The following is a 12099-nucleotide window of genomic DNA, read 5'->3' on the forward strand; positions in this document are numbered from 1 at the left end:
AAAAAAAAAAAGATACTGGCAAGACAAGCAGACTCTTTGGCAGGCAGAGAGGATAAAGGGCATTCCAGACAAGGTAATAACATGCCCAAATGCATCGGCCGTACCTGCCAGTGTCTGTACTCATCATAACTCCTTCCCTTGCAGCTGACAGGAGACCCAACTCAAACTGGCCTGAGTTGAAAGAAATGTCGGCTCGCACGACCAACCAGCCCAGCTGGCTCCAGGTCCCACAGCCAGTCTGTCTTTTGATTCTGCTTCCCCCAGTGTTGCCTTTCTTCTCCAGCAGCCTCTTTCTGTAAAGTGTCAGAGATGGCCACCAGTAGTTCCAGACTTATGTTCTTTCTGCTGAACAAAGTTAGGAGAGTGTGCACGTCCCTCTGACGGCTCCAGCTCAAGTCCTGGGACTTGCTCTCCTGAGCTCAGCCCCTCCGTCGCCCCGCCCCAAACCAAACCAAGCATTGTGCATTTAAGCTGGTGTCAGCAAACTTTCTCTGTAAAGGGCCAGATGGTAAATATTTTAGGTTTTGTGGACATAGGTTCTCTATGGCATCTTCTTTGATTTTTTTTTTACAGCCTTTTACAGATATAAAAATTATTAGCTCAGGAGTCTTTCAGAGGAGGCTGGGGAGGGCTTCCCTGGTGGCGCAGTGGTTGAGAGTCTGCCTGCTGATGCAGGGGACACGGGTTCGTGCCCCGGTCCAGGAAGATCCCACATGCCTCAGAGCGGCTGGGCCTGTAAGCCATGGTCACTGCCCGCAACGGGAGAGGCCACAACAGTGAGAGGCCCGCGTACCGCAAAAGAAAAAAAAAAAAAGAGGTTGGGGGCCTTTTTTTTTTGGCCCTGGGACCTTAGTTTGCCAAGCCCAGATCTACATTCTCATGAGCAGGCCTGGAGGCAGGTGTCAGGTCAGCTCACCCAAACCATATGGAGAGGGAACTGGGGTGCGGTGCTTTCCCCCAAAAGGAAGCCCTGCATTCGGTTACCAGGAGAAGTGTTGCAGGGTGCAGAGGGGCCAGAATGACAGGCATTCACCACCCCATGTTTGTGGCGAGTGACAAGGGTGGCTTAGTAGTCTAGGGATGGTGGGTGTGAGAACGTTGTGGTCACGGAGGCCACATGTACGAAGGGCCTTGACTGTCAACCTGGGGTTCCCAGACTTAAGAGATCAAGAGGGGAGGTCTTGGACGGTTCTTGAACGGGTGAGTAATGCACTGAAAGCGTTTGCAGAATATGCATCTCGTGGCAGCATACAGGAGAAATTGGAAGGGAGAGAGCCTGTGTTTCTGAAAGTCCCAGGACGAGAAAATGTACCTCTTCCGTCAACCCCAAACTGTTTGACACGCCATAGTTCATGGGCAACTTGAGGCACATAAATATGTGCTTTAAAGTTTAAAAGTAAGAAGTGAGATGAATGGAACCTCTCATGAGGCTTCCTCCAGCTCATTCGGAAGAGTTGAGAAGCCCAGTAATGATTTTCCGCAGCTCCAGCTCTGATGAACAGGGCAGGCAGGGTTCCTCTCCCTTTGTGTGACTTACCCCAGCCTCTGTGTCGGGCTTGACTGGAAGCAAAGTGCCCATGTTGCCTTTCCTCCAGAGTAAGGAAGAGAGGCCAAATTTCAGAAAATAATTCTGAGTGATGGCTGCCTCTGTCGAAGCACTGATTGCTTTATAAATGGCATTCTTCCCTCTGCCCCCCTGCCTCCCCCACCCCCAACGAAGGTTGGAGGCAGCGACTTTTCAAATTACACTTGAAAAGCAGCCTGATTTCCCAGAGGAATCACCTCCTAGATTAGGAGCTGTTCTACCTTTTCTGACACTTCTACCCAGAGTACAAAGCCCGCCTGCAAAGGGCGAGGAGGGAGTGGTGCCCACCACCCTTCAAAGCCTTAGGCACAAGCCATTTATGAAAACGTCTCTCACTGCAGCCATCTCCCAGCATCTGGGGCTGCCCGCTTTTGCAGCAGGAAAGGGTTAAAAAGCACTGATGAATGGCTGCCTCCACCACCTGCTTCCGTTTTCCCTCCTTATATAATTTTCCATTCTTTTCGCACAACGGCTCCTGGGTCTCAACCTGCTCTCTCAGTCAGTACCCTCACGTCCTCAGCTTCCTCCCACACAGGCAGGCTCTGAAGTAAGGAAAACTCCTTTCAGAATCTCTGAGGCTGTTTCCAAGGGAAAAGATGCTGGGGGGTAGGGTGGGGGTGGAGATAAGGAGAAGTAACGGAGAAGAGTCAGAAGTTTCTTCAAGAAATAAAACATGGGACTTCCCTGGCGGTCCAGTGGTTAAGACTCCACGCTTCCACCGCAGGGGGCACGGGTTCCATCCGGGGTCAGGGAACTAAGATCCCGCATGCCTCACGGCACAGCCAAAAAATAATAAAATAACAAGAAATAAAACATGTTACATTCCCCAAGGCAGAGGTGTGCAATGGACCCAGACCTTGGTGCACCCCACCTCCCCTCCACCCCATTTTCACATCCTTTCTTACCTCATGGACCCCACCTGGTGCTCTCACACATTCCACTCTGGACACTGCTCCATCCCCTAGAAGAGGACGGAGAGGCCAGAAATGGGAATCTAACTGTGCCACAGTTCACAGGTGACCTTGGGCAGTCCCTCCTCCTCCCCAGGGTCTCAGTTTCCCTGTCTGCTAGGATTTGAAACTGTTGGTCTCCAAAATTGCACCATCTCCTAAACTGTGATTGGATAATAAAGTGTTGGCAAGTACTGGGGGAAACAGGTATGTAAGTTGGTACAAGCTCCCTGGAGGTCAGTTTGGCCATATCTCCTAAATTTAAATGTACACACCTTTTGACCAGCAATTCTGCCTCTAAGAATTTAATACTCACACGTGCACAAAGGAGTACATGCACAGGCAAGTCACTGTGAGGTTGTTCCTGATTTATAGAAACTCACAAATACTAAATGCCCAGTATGTATCAGGCATTATGCCTAATGCTTTACATGAATATCTCAAGAGACTGGAAGCAAAAGATAGGAAGTAACCTAATCATAGGACTTAAACATCCATCCAGAAGAGACTGAAACACCCCCTTGCTCCCCCCCAAAAGAGAAATTCTAGTGAACAATACTGAACAAATGGTACATCAAAAGTCATGAAATGTTAACTATTTCCTAAAAGTAAACATGGAATTAAAAAGAAAGCAGGAGTATGGGTTGGGGAGGGAGGGAGGGATGGACTGGTTAAATGAACTATGGTCCATCCATATAATAAAATGAATAAACCAACAATGGCTATCAGAATTTTAAATGCACGTACTCTTTGACTCGGCAGTCCCACTTTTAGGAATTTCCTTGTCCACATGCAAAGATGAGGAACAAAGAGTTCATCGAAGCAGTGTTTGCATTAATCAAAGTTTGGAAACAACCTAGAAGTCCATCCAGAGAGTCTTGGCTAAATAAGTGTCTTACTAACGTGTAATGTGCCAAGTAGCCTTTAAAAAGAAAGAGCTGGTTCTCTGTGTATATCTCCAAGATATATTATTAAAGAAGGCGGCAAGCAGAACACTGATACTATTTATGAGGGACAGGGGTACTTTATGTGTGGAATTTTCTTAAAGAAGTCTCAAGTGGCAGCCTCTAGGAAGGGTAGCAGGATTAGTGATGAGAAATCTTTTCACATTGTACCCTTTATACTCTTCACTTTTTTTTTGGCCATGCCACATGGCTTGTGGGATCTTAGCTCCCCAACCAGGGATCAAACCCAGGCCCTCAGCAGTGAAAGCGCTGAGTCCCAACCACTGGACCACCAGGGAATTCCCTTTACTCTTCACATTTTTAAATCATATATTTGTGTAACTTATTCACTCACAAAAAAGTTATTAAAATATAAGACGTTTGTGAGTCTATAATTCTATAGTAAACTCACATTTTGGTGATAGGAGTCTAACATCATCTGGGCTCCCTCTCCTGTGCTGTGCATTTCTCAAGGGGAACCAGGCTGGGGGGAGAGGAGGTATTGCTTAAGCCAAATAAGAAAAGGGATCTTAGAGAGGATCCCTTCAGGGGATGGGTTGTGTGCTGTACAGACAGCCACCCCACAGCCCCTGTGTGAATGCAGAGAAACCATCTCCCATCCGTGCCCCAGCTCACCTGAGCCCTCAGAACCCCAAGAGAAGCAGGTCGAGCCTCAGAGGCTCTCCTGACTGCCCAGACAGAATTTAGGACTCACACTCATTGCTCTCAGGGCATTGCACAGTGCCCTCTGCCCCAGCCCCCAGTGAGGCTCTGTCCAGCTTGCAGCCTTTTCCCTCGTGGAGGGGTTGCATTCAAGACTGCACCTTCAGCACCTTGGACAGGGCTGTGGCTTGTGCCTTCCTCTCGGTGTTAGGATGACAGCTGCCCAGTGACGGGCCCAAAGGCACCAAATAAAGGACAAAGATAGGATTCAAACCTGAGGCTGCCAACATCAAATGATGAGTTACATGATCAGTTACACCAGGTTTATGCAACAGAATTCAAAATCTTCAGGTTGGAAACTTCAATTCCGTTCAACAAGCATTTTCCGAGGCTTTTTATGTGCCGGGCCCAGAGACAAAAAGACATAAATTCTGTCTCCTAAGGAGCCAGGCTCAGAGGAGAGCTAAACAAAACCATCGTCATGAGAAGGCAGCAATAAAGTTTGGATTGGGAGGAGGTTGGGAGCAGCAGTTAAGAGCATGGCCTCTGGACACAGCCTGGGTTTGATTTCTGACCCTGCTGCCTTGGGCAAGTCTCTTCATTGCTCCGAGCTTTGACAAAATGGGAATAAAAATAATACCTCCCTGAGAGCATGGTGAGAATAAAGTGCTAGACTCAGGGCCTAGCCCCTGGGCGGTGCTCTGTAGGAGTGGGTCATGATGATGACGATGATACCTTAGAGGTATGAGTGGCAGCCCAGAGGTAGAACTGAAAGGAAACTGGGAGGCTTCATGGAAGAGAGGCTGTCCAAACTGGCTTTGCAGTATTTGCCCCCCAGACGCAAAGGGAAGGATCCCCTCTGGGAAGAGGGAACAGCACGTATGGTGTTTGGCTCATGTGAATGGGAGGTGGGAACAGTAAACAATAAGGCTGAACAAAAGGATGAAACTTCGGGAAGGGAGGCTGATCTGTTCGATACCCAAAGGCAGACACAACTCTACTACCAGTGGGCACTCAGTAGGCGCCTAAGGAATGAGTTGGTAGCATTGCACCAGGGAAGTTGTTCTCTGGGGCTTTTCTGCAGGGCTCTGACTGGATGGAGGGCTGAGCTCGTCCTTGCCAGGCTACCCCCAAGCCCTCCTCTCCACCGTTCCTGAGGCCTGTTGTGAAGGCAGAACAGTCCTCTGTGAGGTGAAGTGCACGAGCTCTGAAGGCAGCCTGCCTTGGCCATTGATGCACTTTCCAGCCCTCTGACACGTCAGTTTCCTCATCTGTAAGATGGGGATAATAATAGTAGATCAGCCTGTAGAATTTTGGTGAGGACTCAGTGATTTAATGCAGGAAAAGCAGCACTGAAGCTAGTATGTAGTTAATGCCCGGACCCAGGTAGATGTTCCATTTCTGCAGAGCATCAGGTCCTTGGGAACAGGAGGATGAGTAAGACCCAGGACCAGCAGACACACCTGATGAAGAACAGACTGGAGAGAGCCCAGTCTGCCTCGAGGCAGAGGCATCTTCCTGGAGGAGACAGCCCAGCGTGGGGAGGAGAAAAGTCCATGTGCCAGCGCCTCTGCTCTGCAAGCCTCAGTTTTCACATCTGCAAATGCAGCTAATAATGGATTTGCTGTGCGAACTAAATGAGCTAATGCAAGGCCAGGGTGAGCACATCATGGCTTGTGAGCCTCTAAGCTGGGCTGCTTAGGAGGAGAGAGGAGCCTGGTGGTTAACTAGAAGGAAAGAGTCCAGGACAGTCGGTAGCTATGTTCTCAAAATAGACCCTCTACCGGCCATCAGGGAGGATAACACCAAGGTGTGAGCTGACACTCCTGGCGCCACAGCTCCCTCTAATCTTCACAATTAGCCATGAGATACAATGTGTCTGTTGTACAGGGGCAGAAACTGAGCTCAGAGGGCTGAAGAAGCAGGTTCCTAAGGTCCCACTGTGAAGGAGGACTCAAGTCCTCTCCCAGGGTAATTACAGCTTGCTGGCACCTGCTTTACTGACTTTTGTGAAGTCTGTACAAAGTCGGGGGGTGGGGGTGGGGGTGGGGGTGCGGCCTTAGAATTTCCACTCCAGTGTGGGAGGCCAGACTTCCCTGAGAAACGTTTTCATTTACTAATGGATTTAATGAGTGCAGAACTTCCTGTTTTAAACAAACAAGTGATTAGCATTGACTACAGAAGTGAGAACAGATCCTAATGAATTGCTAATTAGCCTCTTCCTCTTCCTGGGGTCTTAAGCTAGTAAATTCTCTCTGGATACTGGGAGTCCTAGTCATTCGGACTGGAATTCAATAATTCATTCACTCATTTTTCATTCATTCACCCCACATATATTTCTTGAGGACCTACTATGTGTCGCTGTGAATAAGACAAACAAGATCCCTTCGTTACAGTCTGACTGGAAGACAGTGGTAATCAACCAACCTCGCGAATATATAATGACACACAGGACAGCTGCGAATATATAATGACACACTTACAGGACAGGGAGCTGGGATGGTGTGCAACAGGACTTGTTCTTGTCCTGGGGTGGGGGTGGGGTGTCCCTCAGAGAAGGCTACCTAGAGAAAGGGACATTTGAGCCAACATCTGAAGAATAATTAGGACTTGACTAGATGAAAAGGGATGGGAAAGAGTAGAAGAGTGCTTCAGACATTCCCAGAACAGCATATGCAAAGGTCCTGTGGTGGGAGGAAGCAGGGTGAGTCTGAGGAAAAGGAAGAGGCCAGCATGATGAGAGATACGCAAGGAGTGTGTGTGTGTGTGTGTGTGTGTGTGTGTGTGTGTGTGTGTGTGAGAGAGAGAGAGAGAGAGAGAAAGAGAGAGAGAGAGAGAGAGAGATGAGGCTGGGGGTTAAGGATGTTGGTCTTCTCCAGGTGCCCAGCCCATATCCTTCAAGTCTTACCGCCTCAGTCTGCTCCAGCCAACTTCCAGCTGCCCCATGTTTGCATCTCTTTGCCTGAGGACTTTCCACAGGTAAGGAAGGCCTTCTGTCTCCATACTTAGCAGACCAGAAGTCTTAGCAAATTAACACCCTGGGAGCAGCCTTCAGCCAATGACTAGTAGAAGTTAATGTATCAAAACCACAGCTCCCCAAGCCCTTGGGATGACTTTGAGGTACGTGCTGTACACTGGCTCCCAGAGCTCCCTGGTAGGACGGAGCCCCACTTGCTCACAGTGGATGCTTGCCTGAGCACTCACACTTTCCCTGTCTCATTTCCTCACTCCCCTTCTGGTACTTTCTGGAATCACCTCCCCAGAAAACTACTTGCCATTAAACCTTTGTCCCAGCCTCTGCTTCTGGAGGAACCCATACTAAAACATCCTTTAAACAAGACACAGATACGTTTCCAGCCCCCACTGCACCCTTGCCTGGACACCTTCCTCTCTCTCATTTGCTTCCCTCACAGAGTGTGGGGCCCATGGACCATAGTGGCCCAGCTTGGGTCTGCCTGGCACAGTGTAGATCAGACCCATCACCTGCCTCTTTCTTAGTACTCTGCCTCTATAATTCAACCTGAGATGTCTCTCCTCTGGGGCAGCACTGTCCAATAGAACTTTCTTCAGGGATGGGAGTGTGTTATGTCTGCGCTATCCATTATGGTGGCCACTAGCCACAGGTGTCTACTAAGCACTTGAAATGTGGCTGGTACAACTAGGGAACTGAATATTTTATTTTATTAGTTTAGATTGAGATAAATGCATGGGGCTAATGGCTACTGTATTGGACACACAGCTCTGGGATATACCCTACCCTCTGTAGGCTGCTAAGTTTCCTGGACACCCAGCCTGATGGACCGTGGGAAGGGCAGCTGAGTGGACCCAGCTCTCTGCACGCAACTCAGCCATTGGGCCCATCAGAGCTTCCTCAGGTAGGTCACCAGAAGGCAGACACTTGGGTCCCAGGGTGGTCAACAATGTGGGCCTGTCTACAGATTCCATTATTAACTCCCCCTTCTCTGAATGCACCATCCTTCAACTGCTCCCTACCCCCTGTAGCTGGATCAGAAAACCTTGAGGGAGAAGCCACGGTGGCTGGTCTGGTGGCAGGGGGTGAGGCCTGGAATTGCTGACTGAGACACCTCCTTACCCACTAGCGTGGCATCCTTTTGTGTAGTGAATCAAAAAGTTCTCCCTGGGGCTTCCCTGGTGGCGCAGTGGTTGAGAGTCCACCTGCCGATGCAGGGGACATGGGTTCGTGCCCCGGTCCGGGAAGATCCCACATGCCGCGGAGCGGCTGGGCCCGTGAGCCATGGCCACTGAGCCTGCGCATCCGGAGCCTGTGCTCCACAACGGGAGAGGCCACAACAGTGAGAGGCCCGCGTTCCTCAAAAAAAAAAAAAAAAGTTCTCCCTGGAGTTGAGGAATAAACATATATTTCGACTAATACTGTATATTGAACTAGTGCCTAGCATTCAGGACAAAGGCAGGCTCAGGGTAGGCCCTGCTAGAAGTCATCAGTACATAACCTCCTCTTCTCCTAAGTAAAAGAACCCCTATTTATCTAGGCACACAGCTGGTCAGAGTAAAGGTCACACTTTCCCATCTCCCTTGCCATGTGGCCATGTGGCTTAAGTTCTGGCTCATGATAGATAAGCAGAAATGATCTTCAACCTCAAGCAAGTATCCTTAAAGAGAGGGTGTGTGCCCTTCTCTCCCTTTTCCTCCTTCCTCCTGGCTGCAATGCAGACGCAGCGCTGGGGGTACAGTGATCATCTTGGGCTTTGAAGAGAAGCCTGGCTAAAGGGATGGTAGATCTCATAGAAATGGGGTAGAAATGCCAACTAGTTCAAAACAACGGTCTTGTGAAATCTAGGGAAGGAGAAAACAGGGCTCCAAAAAACTTCCTTTGCTCAAATAGGATGCAGTAGGTGCAAACTTTGACCCAAACTTTAAAAGCTGTTAATGTCTGTCAGGGACAAATCTTTATTCATTGATTCATTTATTGAGTGCATGCCATGAGCCAAGACCTGTGCGAGGCATTGTGGACTCACCAGTACACAGGACACCAGAAGTTAGTGCCCTCACAGAGCCTTCATTACCATCGCTGACTTTATAGTTCAGTGTACCTTCTAAGTGTTTTTACAGTCACCCTCAGTGAATACGGCATTGAGCTCATACTTTTAAAATAACCTGCTCCTCAACCAGAATCTCATACATTGCAGATGGGAATGCAAAATGGTGTAGCCACTTTGAAAAACAGTTTGGAAGTTTCTTATAAAGTTAAACATACATTTACCATACTGCCCAGAAATCCCACTCTTAGATATTTACCCAAGAGAAATGAAAACATGTCCACACAAAGATTTGTGTATGAATGTTCATGGCAGAGTTATACATAATAGCCCCAACTAGAAACAACCCCAATGTCCATCAATAGAAGGATGGATAAACAAATTGTGATATACCCATACAACAGAATACTACTCAACCGTAAAAATGAATGGAGAACTGGTATACACAACATGGATAAATCTCGAAATCACTACACTTGGTGAGAGAAGCCAACCACAAAAGAGTATATACTGTCTGATTCAATTTATATGAAATTCTAGGAAAGGCAAAACTAATCTATAAACGTAGATCACTGGTTACCTGGGGCTGGGGTTTGGGGAAGGGGATTGATAGCAAACGGGTACAGAGGAAGTTTGGAGGTTGATGAAAGTGTTCTTTTCTTGATTGTAATGTGATTACATGACTGTATATGTTTATCACATAATGGTGATTGTATGACTATATCAAGTTATACACTTTAAATGGATGCTTTTATTGTGTATTAATCATATATACCTCAATAAAAATGATGTAAGAAAATTTAACCACACCGTCCATGAATTAGTGAGGAAAAATAACCTCTGTTTATACACTGCAACAATAGATAAATTTTTTTTTCCATCAAAAAAATTTAATACATCTTTATTGAAGTATAATTACTTCACAACACTGTGTTAGTTTCTGTTGGACAAGAAAGCAAATCAGCCATATGCATACACATGTCCCCATATCCCCTCCCTCTTGATCCTCCCTCCCAACCTCCCTATCCCACCCCTCTAGGCGGTCACAAAGCACCGAGCCAATCTCCCTGCTATGCTGCTGCTTCCCACTAGTCAACTATTTTACATTCGGTAGTGTATGTATGTCAATGCTACTCTCCCTTCACCCCAGCTTCGCCCTCCCACCCCAGGTCCTCAAGTCCATTTTCTGTCTATCTCTTTTTTTTTTTAGCTTGAAATATTTTTATTCAATAATTTTTCAAGTATTTTTTAAAATTTATGTCTATCTCTTTATTCCTGCCCTGCAACTAAGTTCATCGGTACCATTTTTTTTAGATTCCATATATATGTGTTAGCATAGGGTATTTGTTTTTCTCTTTCTGACTTACTTCACTCTATGACAGACTCTAGGTCCATCCACCTCACTACAAATAACTCAATTTCGTTTCTTTTTATGGCTGAGTAATACTCCATTGTATATATGTGCCACATCTTCTTTATCCATTCACCTGTCGACGGACACTTAGGTTGCTTCCATGTCCTGGCTATTGTAAATAGAGCTGCAGTGAACATTGTGGTACATGACTCTTCTTGAATTATGGTTTTCCCAGGGTATATGCCCAGGAGTGGGATTGCTGGGTCATATGGTAGTTCTATTTTTATTTTTTAAGGAACCTCCATACTGTTTTCCGTAGTGGTTGTATCAATTTACATCCCCACCAACAGTGCAAGAGGGTTCCCTCTTCTCCACGCCCTCTCCAGCATTTGTTGTTTGTAGATTTTCTGATGATGCCCATTCTAACTGGTGTGAGGTGATACCTCATTGTAGTTTTGATTTGTATTTCTCTAATAATTAGTGATGTTGACCATCTTTTCATGTGCCTCTTGCCTATCTGTATGTCTTCCTTGGTGAAATGTCTATTTAGGTCGTCTGCCCATTTTTTAACTGGATTTTTTGTTTTTTTGATATTGAGCTCCATAAGCTGTTTGTACATTTTGGAGATTAATCCTTTGTCTGTTGTTTCATTTGCAGTTATTTTCTTCCATTCTGAGGGTTGTCTTTTTGTCTTGTTTATGGTTTCCTTTGCTGTGCAAAAGCTTTGAAGTTTAATTAAGTCCCATTTATTTTTCTTTTTATTTCCGTTACTCTAGGAGGTGGGTCAAAAAAGATCTTACTGTGGTTTATGTCAAAGAGTGTTTTTCCTATGTTTTCCTCTACGAGTTTTATAGTGTCTGGTCTTACATTTAAGTCTTTAATCCATTTGGAGTTTATTTTTTTGTATGGTGTTAGGTAGTGTTCTAATTTCATTCTTTTACATGTAGCTGTCCAGTTTTCCCAGCACCACTTACTGAAGAGGCTGTCTTTTCTCCATTGTATGTTCTTGCCTCCTTTGTCATAAATTAGGTGCCCATATGTGCGTGGGTTTATCTCTGGGCATTCTATCTCGTACCATTGATCTATATTTCTGCTTTTGTGCCAGTACCATACTGTCTTGATTACTGCAGCTTTGAGGTATAGTTTGAAGTTTGAAGTTGGGGAGCCTGATTCCTCCAACTCCATTTTTCTTTCTCAAGATTGCTTTGGCTATTTGGGATCTTTTGCATTTCCATACGAATTGTAAAAAATTTTTTCTAATTCTGTGAAGAATGCCATTGGTAGTTTGATAGGGATTGCATTGAATCTGTAGATTGCTTTGAGCAGTATAGTCATTTTTCACAACATTGATTCTTCCAATCCAAGAACATGGTATATTTCTCCATCTGTTTATGTCATCTTTGATTTCTTTCATCAGTGTTTTATAGTTTTCTGAGTACAAGTCTTTCACCTCCTTAGGCAGGTTTATTCCTAGGTATTTTATTCTTTTTGTTGCAATGGTAAATGGAGTGTTTCCTTAAATTCTCTTTCTGATTTTTCATTGTTGGTGTATAGGAATGCCAGAGATTTCTGTGCATTAATTTTG

General features: G+C 46.1%; 1 protein-coding gene across 3 annotated transcripts in view; it reads left to right on the forward strand.

Annotated features, from left to right (window-relative positions):
* Window positions 1-12099, forward strand: part of TTI1 (TELO2 interacting protein 1) — an 86031-nt gene that overhangs the window by 45973 nt on the left and 27959 nt on the right. Inside the window, exons 10-11 of one of the 3 annotated variants that reach the window (XM_029221166.1) lie at window positions 7022-7121; window positions 7882-9087. The exons of 1 other annotated variant lie outside the window; for it this stretch is intronic. In XM_029221166.1, coding sequence (XP_029076999.1) covers window positions 7022-7121; window positions 7882-7908 — 127 coding nt within the window. In that variant the 3' untranslated portion in view covers window positions 7909-9087. Of the gene's footprint in view, window positions 1-7021; window positions 7122-7881; window positions 9088-12099 lie in introns of those variants that run through there. One more of the 3 variants, XM_029221165.1, reaches the window with a different exon arrangement.

This window comes from Monodon monoceros, unplaced genomic scaffold (assembly GCF_005190385.1).
Source record: "Monodon monoceros isolate NGI ecotype Baffin Bay Population unplaced genomic scaffold, NGI_Narwhal_1 Super_Scaffold_13, whole genome shotgun sequence".
Lineage (NCBI taxonomy): Eukaryota > Metazoa > Chordata > Mammalia > Artiodactyla > Monodontidae > Monodon > Monodon monoceros.